The 23,331-nt window shown below is 44.8% G+C and overlaps 2 protein-coding genes across 4 annotated transcripts in view; one reads left to right on the forward strand and one right to left on the reverse strand.

The window, feature by feature from the left end:
- The window catches only part of IL15RA (interleukin 15 receptor subunit alpha), a 52,472-nt gene extending 40,778 nt beyond the window's left edge, over positions 1–11,694 (forward strand). Inside the window, exons 7-9 of the mRNA XM_086715149.1 lie at positions 568–600; positions 6,561–6,633; positions 9,361–11,694. Coding sequence (XP_086571275.1) covers positions 568–600; positions 6,561–6,633; positions 9,361–9,532 — 278 coding nt within the window. The 3' untranslated portion in view covers positions 9,533–11,694. The remainder of the gene's footprint in view (positions 1–567; positions 601–6,560; positions 6,634–9,360) is intronic.
- FBH1 (F-box DNA helicase 1) overlaps positions 1–23,331 on the reverse strand; it is a 217,246-nt gene that overhangs the window by 142,065 nt on the left and 51,850 nt on the right. The gene's annotated exons all lie outside the window — the stretch shown is intronic.

The following is a 23,331-nucleotide window of genomic DNA, read 5'->3' on the forward strand; positions in this document are numbered from 1 at the left end:
CCTAACACTTGTTATGTCTTGCCTTTTTGACTCTAGTCATCCTCACGGGTGTAAGGTAATATTTCATTGTGGTTTTTCACTTGCATTTCCGTGACTATCAGTGATGTTGAGTATCCTTTCATGTGCCTGTTGGCCATGTGTATGTCTTCTTTGGAAAAACATCTTTTCAAGTCCTCCGCCCATTTTTAATTGGATTGTGTGTGTGTGTGTGTGTGTGTGTGTGTGTGTGTGTGTGTGTGTTGAGTTGTATAGGTTATTTATACATTTTGGATATTAACCCCTTATTAGTTATGTCGCTTGCAAATAGCTTCTCCAATTTAGTAAGTTGCCTTTTCGTTTTGTTGATGGTTTCCTTTGCTGTGCAAAAGGGCATATGTGATCCTTAAGCATGGCCCAGCAGCTAAGTAAACTACCCTTGTTCTTTGCTAACGGAAGTTTGGTTCCGCCAGCCATGACTCTCTCAGGCTTTAAGATGGGAGCCAAAATGTCTAGAATTCCTCCTGCTTAATGAGAAATGAGTGCCTTTAGGACTACGGCAATAACTGAACTGCACTCTCTTCTCTGCAGGTACCTCTTCATACAGTTCCGGAACTGTGACTGGTAAGTGTTTTGTTTTTTTGGTCCTAGCAGTGCTTCTGCCCTGAGGACCTCAGTCTCAGGGTGCCGAACAGTCTTGGCTTATGCCTGCTGCCCCAGCATGGCCACTCGCAGCCCCTTTCACTCTCAAAAGTGACTCAGTGTAGATAATAAGTCATAGATAGGATCACCCTACTTATGGGATTCTACCATGACTGTTTATCTCAATACTGGTAGCTTCTCTCTGTCAGGCTACACACGTGGGAACCAGAGAGCTGACACATCACAAAAGGGCCTCCTCATTCAGCTACTCAGTTCCACTAAGCCGGGCTAGACTCATCCCAGACTTAACAGAGAACCACAAGCGTGTGTGCGGCTGTCAGTAACATGATGGTATTCATCTGTCAGCTGCATTAATCTCTCACAGGGTGTTAGCCCCATGCACTTTACAGCAAGACTGGCCACACTTCTTGGGATAAAAGGCTGCTGTCTACACAAGACGCACACAACACTCAACGTAGGAGAGGAAGAGACTGTCCTGGTGAGTGTTAAGGAGGAGAGTGGAAAAGTGTTTGCAAGGAAAAGAGGAAAGAAAAAGAGGAAGGGAGGGGAGGAGAGAGAAGAAGAGAAAGAAGGCAGAAATGCAAGTAGTAAGAGAGACTAAGACTTTTGTCTGTACAAGTTTTCAATAAGCCAAAAAAAAAAAAAAACACTGTAATTTATGCAGAGGAAACACAACTTATTTCTATTTTCTATTCACGAGTTATCCTCTTAGAGAACGACTCATATTTTTGTGATTATATTTTATCTGCATCAAGTGTCATCTAGGAAAAAAAAAAAGCAGCTTCAGCCATTTCAACAGCTTATATGCAAAGGCAAGAGATCGAAACTAAAATATGTTTATCACGTAAGAGGTGACCAGTAAGTCAAGTAGCCAGCCTAATTTTTCTCCTTATGTAATATACTACGTTCACCTTTCCACAGAGTTTTAAGTTTTTTTATTCATTTTTTTTGAATTGGTAATATTTGCCGGGGTTTAAAAATTACAAATTACAAAAACATATACAGCAAAAAGCCCCATCTTAAACTGAAAATTCCCTGGGGCGCCTGGGTGGCGCAGTCGGTTGAGCGTCCGACTTCAGCCAGGTCACGATCTCGCGGTCCGTGAGTTCGAGCCCCGCGTCAGGCTCTTGGCTGATGGCTCAGAGCCTGGAGCCTGTTTCCGATTCTGTGTCTCCCTCTCTCTCTGCCCCTCCCCCGTTCATGCTCTGTCTCTCTCTGTCCCAAAAATAAATAAATGTTGAAAAAAAAATTTTTTTTAAACTGAAAATTCCCTTGTAGGAAGAAAGTTACTCCTGTTACCAGCATTCTGGGCATCCTTTCAGAGAGGATCGATACACGATGCTAGCTAGCTAGGTATTTTAGTTTCACTGTGTTGCACCTGTGTTCATTTTCAACTAATGGTACCTCGTGGAAATCCTTCCATATCAACACATAGAAACCACCTCATTCTTTAAAACAGCTACCAAATATTCCACTACCTGGATTGGCTACAATTTGTGTAGCCAACCCCCTATGGGCATGTGACTGTTGACAGTCTCGGCTACATTACAAACAGTGATTAATTGGAAAGCCTTCTATCTATCACTTGGCTATGTGCAAAGAAATCTGTAGGATAAAACCCTACACATAAAATTTGGGGGCCATATTTTCTATGTCGATTTTCAAACAACTACTTTACTACGGGATATCATCTTATGATGTATTTCTCCAGTTCATGACTTTCACTGGACTAAAACATCAGAAACTCTCTCCCAAACTCTGAAGTGTCGTGTGATACACATTAACTCAACACTTACAATAGTCTGATAGCTCCGTGCAAGAAACTTTGGAAATACAGAGAATTACAAAAAACAAACAAACAAAAACTTTAAATCTTTCCTGTTATATGAATAAGATTTCCTTCTTCGAGGGCGCTTCAATATAAACATGTTAGCACCTAACTTAACAAGACAGATCAAATAATTGTCAGCAAAGAAATAAAAACGAGTTATACTTCACTAGGCGTTAAGTTTTATCTCCTAAGAAGGTGGAAGCTAAAATGGAAATCATGCTAGTTTTCTAAAGACACTTAGTGATGGTGACTTCCGACTACGTCATATATATCCCAGTACTGTGGACCAAGAGTATACCCGTCAGGTTCAAGTGGCAGAGGCATTCACTGGCTCCCTGAGCATCAGTAAATGTTGCTATTTCTGCACGAAGAAGCAAGCAGTTGAGAGTGTTTGTAAGGGTATATAAACGCTTTACCGTAGTAGTCGCTCAGCAAATGTGAATATTTTAATCAGCCCATTGATAACCACTGATATCACCATTTTTAAAATAAGCTATATAAATGATTATCACAGCTTTTAAAAGTTGCTTTTTTTTTTTTTAGTTCAACAGAAAATGGTAAATGGTAGATGCCTAATAAACAGCAAATGAATAAGTGAAGTTGAGGACTTGGACATTTATTAATAAATGTTTAGGAAGTGTGATTCATCATTTCATTCTCTTAAATATCTACAGGCTCACTTGGCAGCCTTTTTAATCAATAATTTCATTCATTCATTCTAACTATCTGGTCTCCAATCCTTGGCTAGGCTATTCTTGAGGACTCCCAATTGTAAAATAAAAAGGTAGAATGTCGCCTAGGACAAGTGTTCACCCTGCCACGTCCCTTTAATATGCTGGGAGGGAAGAGTTAGATTTTCAAACTGTCATACCTCTCGTCTTTCATATCAGAAATAAATTTGCTGCAGTTGATATGCTCAGCCTTTAATACGAGCTAGCTCTATATCATTCGTCTGTTTATTCAATATAAATCGAGTTCTACTTGGTGCCACATTGGTCCTAAGTTGCAATAAAATGCAGATTTCTCATTGAGAAGCAAACAGCAGGTCAGAAGTACTTCAATTTATGGACCCTTAAGGGTTTAATTCAATCAATTACGTGTTTATTAAGTGCCTACTCTGAACCCAACACTTGTTATGTGCTTAGCACAGTAAGAGACAGCAGAGAAACACTGCCCAGGAATAATGAATTGATATTCTTACTTCAAAACTGCCTTCCTCGGACACAGGCACACCAGCACTCTGGTCATGGCCACATGGCAAATAGCACTCCTTGGCTGACCTAGTTTTCAGGGACTGCTAAGGAATGGTGAGTCCCCATATTCTCAGGGGACATTTTCATCATCCACACTGGACAGTGGCCACTGGCTGCCAAGGCCACCTCTTACGTCAGACCCGCATGCGCTGTAGGATGAAGGCAGGGCAGGGAGTTACTGGCCTTTCTCGGCCTCCCAAGCAATAATCCACTCTTTCTCCTCCCTCCCCCAACTCAAATCCTCCTCTGTTGTCCTCTGGCTCACCAGGCCTCTCTGTCTTCCTTTTTCTCCAGCCCATGCACCCCGCGAGGAAACACCAAAGGGTGGGGAACTTGCCAGTTGATACGTTTACCTATCATTTTAGTGATTTTGGTATCGGTTTCTTTACTCAGTTTGCCTGGATATAATTGAGGAAGAGGCCAAGAATCTGAGTTTGTCACTGAATTCAAACTGCTCTGTCGTATCGTCGGCTCAAGAGCCCTCCCCTCCCTGGACTTGGGAGTCTGCAGATTCTGTTCTCATTCAGAAGAAACAGGAAGACACATTATGAAAGTAGAACCATAGTTAACATCAGCTGGCCTTTTCCAATAAATCCCTCCGTGGACAGTAAATGCATAACAAGCCTATTAGTCAGTGTGAAGAAATAGTTTACCCTAGGGTACACCATCTCTGCCTAGAAATTTATTTCTGGTTTTTAGTCATAATGATGATTAACGTTAAGTCTGAAAACTCAAAACATCTCTCACTGATTTGCCATGTTTCCCGTTATTTCCTCTGGGACTTTTCCATTTTATTTTTATTTACTTAGGCACAGGTAGTTTTGCTTTTACAACATTACTGTCTTCTGATGACAGTATCGTGTCAACAACGTCAGGTAAAGGGGGAAATTTGTTTTAAAAAAGAAAGTAAAGATTACCTACAATTCCACCATGACTTAATACTTTGGGATCTATCCTTCAAGGCTGTCCTGTGCATATGGACATACATCTGGCCTACTGGAGATTCTTTTTTGGTTCATTTTTATCTCAACCAGCTTTTTTCACTTAAGATATTGTGGACATCTTTCCATGTTAATAAATACAGATTTATTTCATAATTAAAAAACATTTTTTTAATGTTTTTATTTATTTTTGAGACAGAGAGAGACAGAGCGTGAGCAGGGGAGGGGCAGAGAGAGAGGGAGACACAGAATCCGAAGCAGGCTCCAGGCTCCGAGCTGTTAGCACAGAGCCCAACATGGGGCTTGAACCCATGGACGGTGAGATCATGACCTGAGATGAAGTTGGACGCTTAACCAACTGAGCCACCCAGGCGCCCCTCATTTCATAATTTTTAATTTTTTTTTTCCAACGTTTATTCATTTTTGGGACAGAGAGACACAGAGCATGAATGGGGGAGGGGCAGAGAGAGAGGGAGACACAGAATCGGAAACAGGCTCCAGGCTCTGAGCCATCAGCCCAGAGCCTGACGCGGGGCTCGAACTCACGGACCGCGAGATCGTGAACTGGCTGAAGTCGGCCACTTAACCGACTGTGCCACCCAGGCGCCCCCATTTCATAATTTTTAAAAGCTGAATGATATTCCATTGGATGGATATATTTTATTTACTAGTTTATTTAATTTTTCTATTAATAAGAGATTGAGATTAATATAAAAATTGTGGGTTTTTAATGTTTATTTATTTTTGAGAGAGAGAGAGAGAGAGCAGGGGGAGAGTCAGAGAGAGAGGGAGACTCAGTGAGATCATGACGTGAGCAAAGTCGGTCGCTTAACTGACTGAGCCACCCACGTGCCCCTAAAAATTGTTTTAAACACTACTACAGGGGTGCCTGGGGTTCAGTCAATTAAGCGTCTGACTTTGGCTCAGGTCGTGATCTCACGGTTCGTGGGTTCGAGCCCCGCGTGGGACTCTGTGCTGACAGCTCAGAGCCTGGAGCCTGTTTCGGATTCTGTGTCTCCCTCTCTCTCTGCCCCTCCCCTGCTCATGCTCTGTCTCTGTCTCAAAAATAAATAAAACATTAAAAAAAAAAAAAAGGTTCACTGTGTCCTCTGGCTAAGCCCTCTTGCTACCAGGAGATCCCACTGTCCCTGTCTTGTCTAATAAATCTCAAATGGCCGAGAGCCACTGGCCTCCCACCACTCCAGACCCTGCCTTCCAACTTGCCCAAGACGGGATCTTTCCCTTCTCCTCAGCCATTATCTTATTCTCCTCTTACCTGTAACACCTCTCTTAGAACACCACCTCATTCTCCTTACCATCTTCCTCACCATAGTTGCCAATAAAAAAACCAAAAAACAAAAAACAATACAGGCAAATAAAAAAACAACACAGGCAAAATTGGAAGATATGCTACATTGCATGCTGTGGTTTCTAAATCAGGATTCTGTGAAGCTGACGAAAAAGGAGAGGATGTCTCAGGGACAACTGAGGAGGACCCTCGCCCTGTCCGCTCTCTGACTGTGGCTTTCATAGCAGATATGGCTTCTTGTCCACACACTCCCACCCCAGCCCTTGAACTCTGAGGCTTTTGCCTTCCCTTCTCATCCTGTCACCGTGTCTCTCTCGTTGGGAAGGATGGGATTAGGAGCAGGGGATGGGGACAACATGAACAGGTACGGTTTACACTGGTGGCGTCGGTGGGGAAAGCATGGACTTCTGGCCCACAAGTAGAGTGCATTGGGCCACAGAGAACTCGAGAAATGTTAACAACAGTAAGTTGGCTGGGAAGGCATTCGGATCTCTCTGCAGGAAGGTGAACCATACACTGTCCAGTTCTTAGAAGTAAACCTGCTCCCGGGACTTCTGGCATGACCGCTCACTTCTGCTCTCTTACAGCGGCCATCGTCATGCCTGTCGCTGTGCTCTGTGTAGTATGTGTGGGACTTCTGGTGTGTTACAAAAGATCCAGGTGAGTAGAGCAAGAGAATCACGCTGGACGAGACCCTGCTCTTCCTCCGAGAAAAGAGCGGCACCGTAAAGACTCCGGGCCTGCCCTCGCAAAGGAAGGACTCCTTTCCTGGCTACTGAGGCAGGCTCTTGTACGCACCCTCTTCTGTACTGGCCCAAAGGGGAGCCAGCCCCGGGACACCCCTCACTTTTTCCAAGACAGTCCGCAGGCCCCCAGTCAGAAACAGAAAAGTTTTCTTTCCTTTTTGGAAGGAAAGCGTGCCAAATAACTAAGTTGATGGGGATGCAGCTCTTATGCTACGTTCACAAGTATATTTTCTTGCAATATATACATTTCATGGGTAGAGTACATCTTCTGCCACTTGCTGAAATTTGAGTTTTTATATATTTTTTAAATGTTTATTCATTTTTGAGAGAGAGAGACAGACAGAGCATGACTGGGGGAGGGGCAGAGAGAGGGAGACACAGAATCCGAAGCAGGCTGCAGGCTCCAGGCTCTGAGCTGTCAGCATAGAGCCGGACACGGGGCTCCAGCCCATGAACCATGAGATCACGACCTGAGCCAAAGTCGGATGCTCACCCAACTGAGCCACCCAGGTGCCCCAGAGTTTTCATTATTTTTCTACTCTTTAGGTACTTGTATCATTTTCATTAAAGCCTCAAATGGCATATTAGTCTTAATTTTATACTCCTATTAATTAATAACCAGTGTTCCAGCATTCCATATTGCTATGGCTGTTCTGGATCCTTCCTCAGCATTACACAATGAACAATGGAAACCAAGTTTGCTGAAACTATTTAGTCACTAATCATAAAATATTCTTTGCTAAATTTATCAGTATAAAGATTATATCATCCTTTGAGCCTGACTCTGGCAACATGAATATTCCATGAAATACTGCTATAAAGCCACAACGAAAAAGTCACCTAAATATTCACGTCAATCTTCAAAAGCTGGTAATACCATCTCAACCAAAAGAGGTGCCAGAAACCTCACAGATCGTTTAGAAATTAACACACTAAGTTTGATGTGTTACTCAAAAATCTGTCAAAACAATCCCAAAAATGCTCAAATGCTGGCAAAATCAAAAATGACTTTTAAAGGATTTTCAAAATATCACTGTAACTAAATTTCCACATGAGCTGTTGTATTTGGAGTTACATTCTTAAGAGATTATAATGAGTAACTATATTGACTTAAAAAAGTATACATAGTCTTTTTTAAGAACACATTAAAAAGAGAATCTTAAAAGACTTTGTATATTTGGTATATATGGCTAATAAGTATGCTTATAAGATGAAAATATCAATATTCACTGACTATAAGGAAATATTCATAAATGTATCTTTAAGAAGAATTGATAAACCTGAAAAGCATAATGAAAAGCATAATAACTACTTGGTCATTTGGTGAATCAATTCTTTGCCATAAAGTTCTTTTTTTGCAAGTAGGTTATTAGGTAGATTTGTCACTCAACAAATTGGCTTTTAGCAAATTATTTTCAGTACATTGGCCTAGAGTCCTGATCCATAGTCTAGCTCTCACTCCAAGGAGCTCAAAGTGCTTATGTACTGTATTATTTTTTTATTGAAGTATGGTTGACATGCAATATCCAATTCGTTTCAGGTGTACATCATAGTGATTCAGTATTTTTATGATTTATGATATGATCTCCATGCTAAGTCTGCTTACTACCCGACACGGTACAAAGTTATTACAAATATCATTGACTACATTCCCCATGCTGTACATGACATCCCCATGATTTAATTTATAACTGAAGTCTGTACCTCTTAATCCCCTCCACCTATTTCACCTGCTGGCCACTAGCCCCTCACCTTTAGCAACCACCAGTTTGTTCTCTATACCCACACGTATGTTTTGTTTGTCCATGTTTGTTTTCTAGGTTCCACATATAAGTGAAATCATATGGTATCTTTCTCTGTCTGACTTATTTCACGTAGCATAATGCCCTCTAGGTCCATCTGTGTTGTTGCAAATGGCAGGATGTCATTCTTTTTTATGGCTGAGTAATATTCCATTGTATCTACATAGCATTTCTTTACCCATTCATCAGTCAACGGACACTTAGGTTGCTTCCGTATCTTGGCTATTGTAAACAGTAACTGCAGTGAGCTTAGGGTGGATATAGCTCTTCAAATTCACGTTTTGGCTTTGTTTGGATTCAAAGTGTTTACTTTGAAATGCCCTAGACTTGCCTATCCTCAAGAGGTACATGATATAATCCATGGAAGAAAACTGCTGACCCAGAAACTCAGGGCCTAAAAAAAACAGTGACAGGGAAACATGTGGAATTAAGACTCTGCCTCCCCTACTCTTGGTGACTCAGGAACTGATTAATATATTTGTTTCTTTAACACGTACAAAGTGCCAAGAACTGTTTTAAAAGCTTTATAAATATCGCATCATTTTCATCAAGACGATCTTGTCTGGCTTCCCCAGGCTCCCAGGACTCTTTCCTTTTTGTTCCTGCCATTTGACTACTGCTATTTAGCAGAGGGAAAAGAGGGGGTGAGTGGCTCCAACAGCATGGTGAATATTTAGCGGATGAGGGCGTTAAAATACCAAACTAAGGTTTAAATTCCATCTGTGGATGGAAGCGATCTAGGCCTTCTCCATCTGAGTGTTCAATAGGAACCATTTGTTGACTCGGTTTGCGGACAACCCTCTCCTCTTTTCAAAACCTGTGAATTACCTGCTTTACAGGCAAACTTCGCAGATACACACTGTTGCAATGGAGAACATGGAAGAGATACCAATGACTGGGGGAACCAACGGCAGAGACGAGGATGCAGAAAACCAAGCACACAACCTAGGAAACTCCAGGGGGAAGCTGAGGGCAGCCAAGGCTGAAGCAAGGATGCCAACTCTTCCCTAGCCGAAGAGGTCCAAGGAAAGACTCAGGTGTTGGGTGCCAGCAAAGAGCCCGCCAGGATGATAAAACAAACATGTTGGTGTCATTTTATCGACCGTGGCCAGCCGAGACACCTCCTGTATTTCTAGCCTCTCCAGTCTCAGGATGCCCTGTCTCAGGAGTAGGGCTGACTTCCTAAAGTCCTGGCACTTGAAGCTTTCCTGGGAGTGGCTGGACACCTCAGCCTTCCTTTTACTTCATTAAGACATTTATTCAGGAGAGCTCATCAGCTTGACTATTCCATCCCACATCCCGACTTGCAGTTCACAAAGAAGAGAAATAAATACACCTGCGGCTGGAAGAGAATTATGCGGCTCCTCCTGCCTTATGAGACGGCTGCGAGGATGATGACGTCATCGTAGCTCCTAACCACCGTCTCTCCAGTTAGGTGCTCTGCATGCACTGAAAAGGAGCAAAGAGGTACTGTGCCCAGTGAGTCCTCTTGAATTAAGGATTCAGAAAGAAGGAAACTGAACTCAGTGACATTTCCCATATATACCTTTTTCTATTTATACTCCTTGTCAATTATAGCTACATATTTTATAACTGTTATTTTGAAATTGTACCTTATATAAACAAAATGTCTATTTTCAATACAAAAAAAAAAATAGTGCACTGAAAGAATCACTGAGGAGAAACATACCACAAAGAAAAAAAAGGAGAAAGCAGGGGAATACAGAGCCCCAAATGGTAGAGCTCGGCCTCTCTTTCTAAAAGTAGAAAAAAAAAATCTTGCCTAAATCTGGATCTGATCTCAGTTCTGGAAAATCTCTAATAAGACCTCCATGTGAGAAGCAACAGGTTATGGCCCAGGTGTGCCTGGCGCACACAGTCTCTTTCCCTGTGTTGTTCTCTTTCTTTCCTTTAGAACATGTATTTATAAAATCACAGGCCTAATCTCACCTCCTCCTTTTATCGATGAGAAAATTGAGGCCGATAGCAGTTGACTTGCCCAAGGTCACATGGCTCCACTGATGCCAGCTTGGATGAAATTTAGGAAGGGCAGTGGGGTAGGAGAGGAGCAGTCCCCACTATAAATGGGCCATGAGCCGCCTCACGCATAGCCAGGGGCAGCCAGGGAGCCACCGCCAGCATCCGGGAAGTGGGGCACAGGCTACGGCAGCAAGCATCCCCGTGCCTCCAGAAGCTCTCAAAGTATCCATTCCTTACCAACTTCCCGTCATCGCTTTAGATGGTTTCATCAAAAGGGAAGGAAGGGTAGGAATTTCAAATGGCCAGAGTTGGGATTTTAGAGCCACACCCTTTTTCACTCTCTGCGATTCTCTTTTCGAACGAGAGGAAACTCACTGCCACGCACGAGCTGAGCCATGTTCATTGCCGTCGGGCTCCATACTTGATTATCCTGAACCTGACCGTTGCGACTTTTTGCTTCTCTCTTCAGCCCTGTGTTTCTAGAGTTCATCATTAACTGGATCCATTTTGTTCTTTATAAGAAGTTTTAAGAGTTTGACCCTTGTCTTAAAAACCAATCTGACAGAAGACACAACTTACACACACACAAGCTGGCAGATGTTCAGCAGAGCCAGAATTCTGAAAGGTGTCTGTGGCTGTACAAGGGTGAGTCACATGGCCACTTCAGGGGTCTGCGGTTCCACTTCACTGTCATCTTTGGAAAATAATATGATGACCTCTGGGGGCCCATTTCTAAGCTGTAGAATCACCTGGTTCAGGTCCATCACAGAATAAGTCTGTGATCCATGAGGCACCAACCAAGTTCAAGCTGGGGAAATTGCACGACAAAAAAATAGATCTAGAAAAGTAGATCTAGACCCAGAAGCAAGCAGCGTCGGGTGGAGCTGAGGTCTGAAAGGATGGAGGCCAGGAGGGTGAGGGTGAATAAATAAGTGTTTTTTTTTGTTTGTTTGTTTTTTAAGTGAAGAGGTAAAATGAATTCTCCTACTGGGTGGTGCAGTTCTCCTAGGGACATGTTTAAGTAACTTGTATGATGCCAAAACATACCACGGCCCCAGAATTTACCCCCTGAGCAGTGATGGACATCTTGAAATTAGGAACTGTTTTCATCTTTGAATTTTCAGGGACTGATGCAGTGCCCTGCAGGTGATTACCAAATGCTGGATAAATAAATTAAAATGCTCTTAACTGAAGTATGGCAATATTCTCTGACACAGGGTAGCCTGTTCTCAGGCAGAGCTATAAAGGAGGTGATGTTGGTGACACTCAGCCTCTTGTCTTTCTGCATCCAGTCTCCCCATCCTTCCCTGTCAGTGCCAACCACTTGCCTCAGAGTTCTATCCCCATTTTACACATAGAACTTGACCGATACCCCGAGGGTTCGGTTGGGAGTACACATGGGACCTGGAAGTGAGCAGGAGTGCCCAGAGAGTAGCGACAACCTACGGAAGGGCAGGTGTAAGTAAGCAGTAAGCAGTACCCGGTCAGGGTCTGAGGCGCACCTCTTCCCTTGCATCAGGGGCCCTTCCTAATCCCTCCCACCTCCCCCCTACCAGTAGGCTGCACACCAGAGTTCTCCAGAATCACTCCTATGCTACCTGAAAGCCTCAGATCCCTTCCACCTGGGAAGGTCCTGCCAACTGACCTGGTATCATGCTACTTCCTCCACTCATCTGTTGCTGCAAAACAAATCATGGAAGCTTTCAGCTACCACTGTTATCTCTGGGGGCCAACTGGACTCAGCCGGTGCTTATGTGGCATCAACTAGATGCACTCACTGGGCTGCATTCAGCGTGGCTGGGCTGGGCTGGGCTGCAAGGTCTAAGAAGGTTTTGCTGGCTCACCAGGTGCACCAGCACTCTTCCGGGCTGGCTGGGGCTTCCTCACAGCATGGTGGCCATTGGGTGATCAGACTGTTACATGGTAACTGAAAGAAGCAACTGCCAGACCCCTTAAAGGCTAGGGACCGCCACAGGTCACTTCTGTTGCATTTTATTGGCCAAAGCAAGTCACCAGGCAGCCAGGTTCAAGGGGTGGGGTGGGGGTGGGGGTTCAACAACAAAAGGAATCAATGGAAGCATCTTTGGAGACTACCTACCACAGTACCTTCCAGAGCCATCAAAGAAATGCAATTTGTCTTTCGATCCTTGGCACTCAGTAAATGCCAATAAATGTCAGATGCATGAATTAACAAACGAATCCAGGGATACCCACAAGGTACTAAGAAGAGTCAATCTTTTTATTATTATTTTTTTTTAGTGGAAAAAGTATATAGGACTCAAAAGGATTTGAAAGTTCTACAACCGGTAAGCCTTTAGCCCAGACAACATCTGTCAGCTGGCTGCAAATCTGAGTCATTCACATTGTTTTCTCCTCTCTCATTTCCTGTCTTCCACAATATTTGCCATGAAGAAAATTGATTGCCCGTCATCTTTGTTACTTTGTCTTGCTTTTTCGTGATCAATAAATAAGATTTTTACTCTCTTCTTTTTAAACCTTCTTCTAGACATTAGGAAGTAAGAGGACAGGGACCAAAAGAGCACATGTAAGGATCTCTCCATGTTTCTAACTGCCCAATCCATTTTCTTCACCAAGGAATGACCTTTACTATTAGCTGAGACTGCCACGTCTTAGCCTCAGAATATCAAGAATGTTAGGAGAATCTTGAGTTTACTTGTTTTCCCACAAGCCTGTGGGAATTTATTTTCCCAGAATTTATGAACGTATGACACTACATGTACGTGGAAGTCTGGTTCATGCTTTTCTCCCCTTGGGGCCTATCTGTAAATCTACCCATTCTTTTGTTGTTTTTAGCTACCTGGGATATAACACTCCTTCTTCCACAATTTTGGGGGCCCACCATTGTGCTTACTGTGTGGGAGGGCCTTACTGCCCACCAACCTAGAGGCGGATATCCCCTCTCCTGTTCCCACAGGGGTGTACAGCTCCAACCCAGGCCCACCAGACACCCTCACCTAGTTAGCACTCAGAAACTTGAATACAGAATGAATGAGCACAACAGAACTTAAAAAGCAGCACCTTGGCGATGCTTCAACCCCATTGGATGGTTGTCATCCTGTTTCTTGGCTCAGCAGATTTTGGCTTGAGTCTCAATCCATTTTTGCAACCGAATCCTCCAACTCCCCATGGTTCTATGGCCCCCGACGTTCGTTTTCTTTTTCCCTTAGGACAGATTCCATTGTCATTACTTGTCACTGAAAAGTTCCTAACCGATAGGGAATTCGGTGCCAGGATAGCACATTGCAAATTACAGAGGAGTAGGGAAATGAGGATATCTGCCTTCAGGAGGGTAGAAAGTAGTGGAAATCCTGCTGATATTCTGAGATGGGAACCTAGCAGCCCACAGCACGCCGAGAATGAGTTCCCCGGAAGTTACCTGACATGGCACGCCCACAGAAGGCCCAGCTCTTGGAGACCGCATGTACATTTGGGTAGTTCACGAAGGCCTGGAGAAGGTAGAAATCAAGCTGCTGCCATCCTAAAACACTATGGGTAAGGAAACCCAAGGCCGCCGATGGGTGGCCACTGTCAGTGGCAGTGAATGATTTAGAAAAGAGAGTAACAAGCTCAAATCCTCAAAGTCTCAATTCAAGCCACAGACTGAAACCTAGAGGCTTCTAGAACCAGGCTGAATGTCATCCTTCAGAGATCAAGGCCAAGAGGGCTGGAGACCCAACTTAAGATTCTGAATCCTCATGCTCTTGAGTAACAGTAGCTGAGTTTACAGCCCTGCCAGGTTTCTCAGCTGAAAGGCAGAGCACTGATTGGGTAACACTGGAATGAAGATATGGGGGAAAATTCAGAGGGTTCCGGTATCCCCACTCCCCACTTACCCCATCTGTCCTCAGAAGCAGCCCCGGTTCTGTCCGGTAATGGTGTTCCTACTTCCTTGGCTGAGGAGTCCTCTTGCAGGAGGATGCTTATTCTCCTAGAGACCCACCCCCAACTCCTGATCTGCAAGAGTGGAGACTCGGCTCCCACATAGGCCTTCCAGAACCCCGCTCCATGCTGCCTCCCTCGCTGCACTTCCCAGTGCTTCCCGGGAACTGTCCCACTGTGTCCTCGTGGGCTGGGCACATTGCTCACAGTCTCAACTCATCTGTCAGTCTTTTGCCATACTCAGTCATTTGTCCAACCTACTGTTCAAGAAGCAGCTCGATTTCTACCTTCTCCAGGAGGCCTTCATGAACTACCCAAATATACAAGATCATCTACCTCTGAGCTCCTATGACGTTATGTGCCCTATAAATGTGGCATTTGCTTAATACTACCTTTGTATAGTAGAAGGAGCACAGGACTTAGAAAACCTGAGGCCAAGCTGTCCTCCTACCATTTGCTGGCCTCGTCACCTTGGAAGAATCCCTTACACTACACAGACTGACATTCCATCTTTGAAATGGAGAGAACACATGTTTTGTCCTTCTCATGTAGGTGAGGATCAAAAGAGACATTCGAAAGTGCTCTGTAAAGGGCATGTGTCTCTCCCCTCTTTCTCTAGACACTAGAGATGCTGAAATTGAAAACCTGGTACTTATCCTTGACATGCCTACAGCCTGGCCAAAAAGAAAGATCTATCAAAACAAAGCAAAACAGGTGTGCCTGGGTGGCTCAGTCAGTTAAGTGTTGGATTCTTGATTTCAGCTCAGGTCATGATCTCGAGGTTCATGGGTTCGAGCCCCACGTTCTGAGCTGTCAGCTCAGAGCCTGAAGCCTGCTTCAGATTCTGTCTCCCTCTCTCTCTGCCCTTCCCCCGCTAGCGTGTGCATTCCCTCTCCCACCAGCCCCCCTCACAAATAAATAAATAAACATTAAAAAATAACAAAAACCTCACACCACAAGTTCAGTCGCTATATATGCCACGTGAGTCATGAACGCAGTAATGTTACAGAAGTTCAGGGAAGGAGGAAATTACTAAAAGGGCTGGATGTTTGAGAAGCATTTTAGATGTAATGGGACTTATGATGAAGGATGGACGAAACTTAAATAAACAGAAACAAGCAGGGAGGGTCCTCAACAGGGAATGGTACGTTCAGAAAAGGAAGAATGAGGTGGCTGGTGGATGGGCTATCTGTGGGGCTGACAGGAGCGAGTCAGGCAGATGGCAGATTCCGAGCGGGGGCTCCAGGAAGATTGCTCAGCAACTACATGTTCAACAAACTGAAACAAACGGAGCCTTTAAGAGCAAAGGGCTCGCAGGACTTGAATGTGATCAGAACACTGGGGTCTTCCCCCACATCACTGGCTCTACCCAACAGCCCCTTTCTGGCAGACACCATCACCGCGAACGCAGATGGTTACCTTTCCAGGGGTGTTTTTTCAATTCTCTGGGCAGAGAGCCAAAAGCATGAAATACAAAATAAGTGTGTAATCTTCAAAATCCCCTTTGAGGAAAGGTGACCTGGAGGGCACACAAGCTGCTCTAATTCCTAGTGGTCGAGGGCCGCCTGGCTGCAAGTGGCTGCTGATGTCTCAGCATGTTTCGAGAAGCCTTAGTTTCCAGAAGCACCTTGGGTGCTACTGGGGGGAGGGGAAGCTTAGAAAACATTCTAGTTAGGGGCGCCTGGGTGGCTCAGTCAGTTAAGCATCCAACTTCAGCCCAGGTCACAATCTCACGGTTCGTGAGTTCGAGCCCCGCGTCAGGCTCCGTGCTGACAGCTTGGAGCCTGGAGCCTGCTTCGGATTCTGTGTCTCCCTCTCTCTCTCTGCACCTCCCCAGCTCATGCTCGCACTCTGTCTCTGTCAAAAATAAACAAACTTAAAAAAAATTAAAAGAAAAAAAAGAAAACGTTCTAGTTGCCACCCTGAGTCCCATCTAATTACAGCTGCTATACTCTTTAACTAGGAGTCAAATTTGGAGAATTCCATGGCTGAGAACATCTGAAAGCCTTCTATGCACTTGGCTGTTAAGAAACATAGTTGTTTTTTGTTTTTGTTTGTTTTTTTGTTTTTTTGAAGAGTGGCTGTTCCAACCGTTCCCATGGTGGTAGCGGAAATACCGTGGGTTTGGATGCGGCACTTGAGTTTGAGCCCAAGCTCTCACCTACATGCCGCCGAGCGCCACAGCCTGGGCCCGCCACTCCAGAATCTGTTCTGCCACTGTTCCTCCCGCTTAGTTGTGGAGACCTCGTGGAATAAGGCACATGAGGTCCTAAGTGTGTCTACCACATAGGAGGTGTTTTGTAACTGAGATGTGTTTATATACTGTACAGCCAGGTGCTGGGCTGCCTACCCCTCTCCCCCTCTCCTTCCTCCTCAAACACATAGGTCTTTAGTCTTGTCCACACAGCCACGCACATCAGAGGAAGATGACGTCTCAAACTCTAGGAAAGCAACTGCTTATTACATAAAGCCATCCCCCTCCTTAGTGATTGGTTTAGGAACGGGCAGGTGACCCAGTTCTGACCAGTGAGGTGTGATGTCTGCTAGGGAAGCTTTTGGGAAAGGTTTCCCCACTCCTGAGAGACACAGAAGACATAGGCTTTCTTCTGTCACTGCTGCGTCTGGACACAGTGCCCCAAACTTCTGCAAATAGCAGAGAAGTCAGCTGGGGCAAAGCGGACACGAAGAATGACAGAGGCAAAAGACCCTGGGTAAAATCGTAACATTTTTTGTTCAATGCCTTTTAGAGTCTTTATTTTGGGTTACGGCCCAAAAAGTGATACAAAATCCGGTACTGAATTCGGTAATAGAAAGTGGAGATATTCTAACAGACCCTAACATGGGGAACTGGCTGAGCAGAGGAGGTAGAACAGAGAGTGGGGAGAAAGGTCCCCACGACTTCAGGCTAGAAAGCTGATGTCCCTGTTAAGTAGCTGTGAAACGACAGATTAAAATGTTACTGTCTTACCACAGGTCCAGATTAGGAAAATGTACCACTGGGGAAATGATCACTTAAAAAGATCCACAACCATTGAATCACATGTTTAAAAAAGGAAAACAAAACCAAGGTGTTGATATCGTGTTGGCTCCTTCTGGGGCCATTGGTAAGGCCCGTGATAGATGAGCTTTGGGCGAGTGTGGGCCAGAAAATATGGCTTTGCCAAGAGGTCTTTTCTGCCTGGAACTCAAGTCAGACTGACATTCTAGCTGCAGCAAGAAGCCCCTGGAGGGTTTTAAGCAGGGCTTAAAAGAAGCAGGACACAATTTAGCCTTCATTTTAAGACGCTGTGTGCTTCCACATGGAGAGTTGAAGAGATGAGCCAGGGCAAAGGCATGGAGCCACTGCTGGATGTGGCCACTGGGCCCGGAGAGACGAGAGCGCTGGCCGAAGAGATGGGATGATGGGGAGAAATGGACTCAAGATCCATTAGGGGTAAGGTCAAAAGGATCTGGGTGATGGTGCCTGTGCTGACGTGGAGAAGGCTGAGGGGAGGACCCGGTTGGCGCAGGGGAAGAAACCCAGAGCTGCATTTTGGATATGTTGGCGACATTGCTAAAGCAGCAAATGGAAGAAGCAAGCAAAGGCATCTAAGGCTGAAACTCCTCTCTCTCCGTCTATTCTACCTTTTTGTCCAAACCACTAGGAACGGAAACCATATAAAATGACTGGTGGTGAGGAGCATGAGGGACGGCCCTGCTGGGCTCTCTTGGAGATTCTGTAACCATGTAGCCCAGGGAGGGAGTCCCCGTCCAAATGCCCTGAACCCCTCACAGCCCAAGGCCTAGGTCTTTCATGAAAGAGACCTCAGAAAGGGGTACGTGTGGGGTCTTCATCTGTCTGGGGACAGTGTCCGGAGCCTGTGCTATCCGCTTCTATGCGTGTCCTCTACACCAGCCTCAAACTAGTTAGTGACAGCTAAATGAACTTCCTCCTTAACCATTTATACGTGCTTCCTTTACATCTCACATCCCAGCCCTCACCCTAACCATCAACCAACGCCCCTCGCCCATACCCTCCATCAGCCCCTCTGCTAGTTCCACTCAGCATGACGCGTGTTCACATTTCTTACACTTTAAAAACCAACTCCCCTCCCTGAAGCCCCATCATCCCCCATCCACTGTCTTACCTCTTCCCAGCCTCACTTGAGACTCGTCTACATGGACCGTGTCCCATTTTTTCACTGCCGACCCATATTCTAAAGGTCTGCCGTAAAGGCAGGATTTAAGCCAACAGGGATATAAGATACTTTACTGGAAAAGCACCCCACCTCTCTATCTCCCCCTCCCAAAAGGAAATGGTTTAAAAATCTTTTAGCTGGGGGCACCTGGGTGACAACAGTCAGTTAAGCATCCGAGTCTTGATTTCAGCTCAGGTCACGATCTCACAATTCATGGGTTCGAACCCCGCGTCGGGCTCTGTGCTGATAGCATAGAGCCTGCTTGGGATTCCCTCGCTCCCTCTCTCTGCTCCTCCCCTGCTCACACTCTCTTTCTCTCAAAAACAAAACAAAAACCTTAAAAAAAAATCTTTTAGCTGATTGGTGTGGTACACCTGTCTTTATCTCTAAGCTCTTACTGACTTCTACTTCCATTTTTCAATTTCAGGCACTGTAGCCGACATCTTACTACGGAAGCTGAAGACTGAACATGTTCCTGCCAGTCACACGTCCACACGTTTCCCGGCCTCCATCACACACACTGACATCAGCAAGCCTATGAAAGCACAGCTATGTGCCGCTGAGTGAGTTCACAATCACTGCTTTTTCTCACCACAGCCTGTTGCTTTAATTTATTAAAGAATTCACAATTTCCTTGTTTCTCCTCTCCATTTCCTTTGTTTTCTGGGTGTTTATCACCACCTCCAGCCTGAACACTCTCCCTGCTATGTAAATATCCTCCCAAGATGTTGAGGAAGACTTGGTATGCCTTCCACGTCTTCCACATTCTTGTTTCTTAGAGGAAAGTCCTCCTCCTCCTTGGTTTGCTCTTGACTTCATTGTAACTCAATCCTCCGGCAGCTTCTTGGTCAGTAAAACTTTTGTGTGAAAATGCCTTTATTCTCTGGTTAGGTGTAGAATTCTAAGTCGGAAATCCTTTCCCCCCAGTTTTGAAGGTACAGTTCCACGGTGCTGTTGCTGTGGAATCTGAAGACATTTTGATTTGTAGATGACTTCTTTCCAGGAGCTTCTACGATCTTTGTCTCTGGTGTTTCTAAATTTTCACCATGATAGCCTCACTGTAGATCTACTTTAATCCATTTTGCTGAGCATTTGAATCTGGGAACTCATATATTCGGTTGTGGGTAATTTTCATGATTTTTAAAAACAATTTCCCAGCCTCTCTCTTTCTCTTCCTGAAACTTTTACAGATGCTCAACTTCTTATATTGGTTCTAACTACTTATTTCCTTTTTTTCTCAATCTTTGTTTTTGCTCTACTTTCCAAATTATTTTCTCAATCTATCCAACATTTTTTTTTTAAAAAATTTTTAACGTTTATTCATATTTTGAAAGACAGAGAGAGAGAGTGGGGGAGGGGCAGAGAGCGAGGGAGACACAGAATCCGAAGCAGGCTCCAGGCTCTGAACTGACAGCACAGAGCCTGATGAGGGGCTCGAACTAACAGACTGTGAGATCATGACCTGAGCCGAGGTCGGATGCTTAACCAACTGAGCCACTCAGGTGTCCCAATCCTTCCAACAATTCTATTGGTTTTTTTCTATTTCTTTCATACTTTTGTCTCTGAATATTCAGGTGTATGTGTGTATATATATATCGATCCTGTTATTTCCCAGATATACTGTCTTCTCTTATTCTCTTAATATGTTTAAGAAATACAGATGTTTTCTTCTCCCTGCACAGACTGTTTCCTCCAAGTCGGTTGACTGTTTTGATGTCCAACCTTCATCTTGGAGATTCTTTTCAGATGCCTGGCAATCCTTGGTTTATTGCCACTGTTTAAGAGTGGAGCACTAAAAATGTGCTTGAAAATCTGAGCACTTGGGTGGGGGTTGAAGACTTAGCTCTTGGCAGTGGGTAATCTGGTTGGCCAATTTCCTTAGGACCCCCTCATGCCACTGTCAGTGTTTCCGCTAAAGCTGGTTACACAGTCCAACCAAGGAATGGGCAATCTCCCACCTATAGTATGTGTGCCACCATGTTCGTATTTCTGTGTGTGTACAACATTCACGTGTTGAAATTCTAACCCCCAAGGGGATGGTATTAGGAGGTGGGTCCTTTGGGAGGTCATTAGGTCACGATGGTGGAGCCCTCATGAATGGCATCAGTGTCATAAAAGAGACCCCAGAAGGCTCCCTTAAGCCTCCCACCATGTGAGGAAGGCATGGCAAGGTGTCTGTCTCACCAGACACCGAATCTGTGGACCCCTGATCCTGGACTTTCAGCCTCCAGAGCTGTGAAGAATACACACCTGTTGTTCATATGCCACCCAGTCTCTGGCATTCTGTTATAGCAGTCTGGGCTCACTAAGACAACAGCCTTGTTTTTACTATGGCCCTGCCCGCAGCCATGCCTAGTCTCTTATGTGACATGTTCCTCTGCAGAGATTGAACCTCTGGTCTTCTGCTACAGCTGAGGATGAAAAGCTGCCCAGTTACACAGACTAGAACAAAAAAATCTGAAGATTGAAATGGTTTTTAAATAAGCTTTCTACCAACCTTCCTGGGTTTTGTTCTACCTTTACACTCTCCTTCCAAAAGAACCCACTGCCATCAATTCCCACATCTTTTGAGAGTTCTTGGGCCAAGGACTCAGTTTACTCAGATGAGTGGAGTCAGTTACCACTCACTTATCTGCTTTCCAACTTGCAAAATTTTGTGCCTATTATCACCTTTTTGTTTTCTTTGCCCTTGCAGGTTTATGCCATTTCTGTATGGTTTCAGAAGACATGTTTAGTCCACCAAGTTCCCTGGAGCCCCCCACCCACACCCTGCTGCCCACCAGCTTCTGGTCTCACTGCAACTGACCATGCTATGCCACACTGACTTCAGAGTGTCAGTCAAACAACCCTCCGCCTTCACTTGACTCAGATGCTGATGACCACTTTTGTCTAAGCTCCTTCCTCCCTTAAATTCTCTCTTTTGGCATCAGTTATCATTCTCTCCAAAAATCCTCTTCCTTTCTTTACCCCAAGCCTGGTGTTCCTCGGGCTTCTCAAACCCCTGCTCTTCTCGATATTCTGCTGGAATAAACACAAGATCCTTAAACTGCACCACCTTAACCACCACTTACACAATGACAACCCTAAAATCTCTAGCTCCAGCCCAAGGCCATCTGCTGAAGTATAGACCCATTTCCCCACCAACTTCCTGGACAATTCTACTTGAATTTCTCACAAGTACCCCAAATTCAACATGTCCAAAACTGAAGTCATCATTGTGTTCACAAACCTATTACACCTCCCATGTTCTGTCATAATGGAGGGTGCTCTCATCTACCTTGCAAAAAGCCAGAAGACCGGAAGTCCCCCTGAGATCCTGTGGCTGGCGAGCCAGACGACCGGAAGTCTCCCGAGATCCTGCGGCTGACTAGCCAGACGACCGGAAGTCCCCCTGAGATCCTGTGGCTGACGAGCCAGGCGACCGGAAGTCCCCCTGAGATCCTGCGGCTGACGAGCCAGACGACCGGAAGTCCCCCTGAGGTCCTGTGGCTGGCGAGCCAGACGACCGGAAGTCCCCCTGAGGTCCTGTGGCTGGCAAGCCAAGCAACAGGAAATCCCCCTGAGATCCTGTCACAGTCCATCCCCATCTAAACACTCTCAGGGTCCTATTGGTTTTACCTTAATATCTAGAATAAGAGTTCTCAAAATTCTGCATGCAACAGCATCGCTTGTGGGCTTGTTAAATACCAACTGCTGAGCCTCAATGTGACAGTTTCTGATCCAGACCAAGAATGTGTAATTTCCAACAGGTTCCCAGGTGATGCTGATGCTGCTCATCTGGGGACTACACTTTGAGAACCGCTAATCTAGTCACCAGCACTCCTCACCTGTCCACTTGAGTCCCATAGTCGAGCATAGCCCTGTGCTAAGATAACATTTTAATTTAGCTGACCTTTGTAAAACATCCTCCAATCTACAACTGGAACATCCTTCCTAGAAAAACAATCTGCAGTCTTAAAATTTTCAGTGATTCCTCCTAATTTTTCCAAATAACACTCAGACTCCCTGGCCTGCTGTTCAAGGCCCTTGGCCATCTGGCCCTCACCCCCCACCCGGCCCCCGCTAGCCAGCTACCATTGTGCACATACTCTGGCCACACAGATGCCTCTGATTTACTCAAGCATCTCCTTCAGCTTCACACCATCAGTGACCGCACTCTCAGCTACTGCTATTCTGTGATATTTTACAATACCTATCAATGAATATTTTAGAGTGTCCTAATACCAATCATCTCATTACCTTTTTAGATATCTAAAATCTGAGGGGTGCCTGGGTGGCTCAGTCAGTTAAGTGTCCAACTTTGGCTCAGGTCGTCATCCCGCAGTTTGTGGGTTCGAGCCCCACACTGGGCTCCGTACTGACAGCTCAGAGCCTGGCCCCCGTTTCTGATTCTGTCTCCCTCTCTGCCCTCCCCTGATTGTGCTCTCCCTCTCAAAAATAAATATTAAAAAAAATTTTTTTTAATAAAAAAAAGAAATCTAAAATCTGATATAGGTCTTAAGTATAATCACATGAAGGACAAACCAATGCATGGGTCTATGATACAGTGTGGTATTTTAACACTTATTTCAAATACCTTCTAAATGTAACAGCATTCATTTTTATATGGGTAACTGCATCAGGTTCTCTACATACATGATACAATCAAAGATGAAGACAAATCAGAAATGCTTTCTTTGAAATGAGCTATCAATAGATTGAAGATTCTTAAAAGAATTCACAAAGGTCTCCTCTAAGTTATCAAATAAGAGA

This window comes from Puma concolor, chromosome B4 (genome assembly GCF_028749965.1).
Source record: "Puma concolor isolate L17-30 chromosome B4, mPumCon1.1.hap2, whole genome shotgun sequence".
Lineage (NCBI taxonomy): Eukaryota > Metazoa > Chordata > Mammalia > Carnivora > Felidae > Puma > Puma concolor.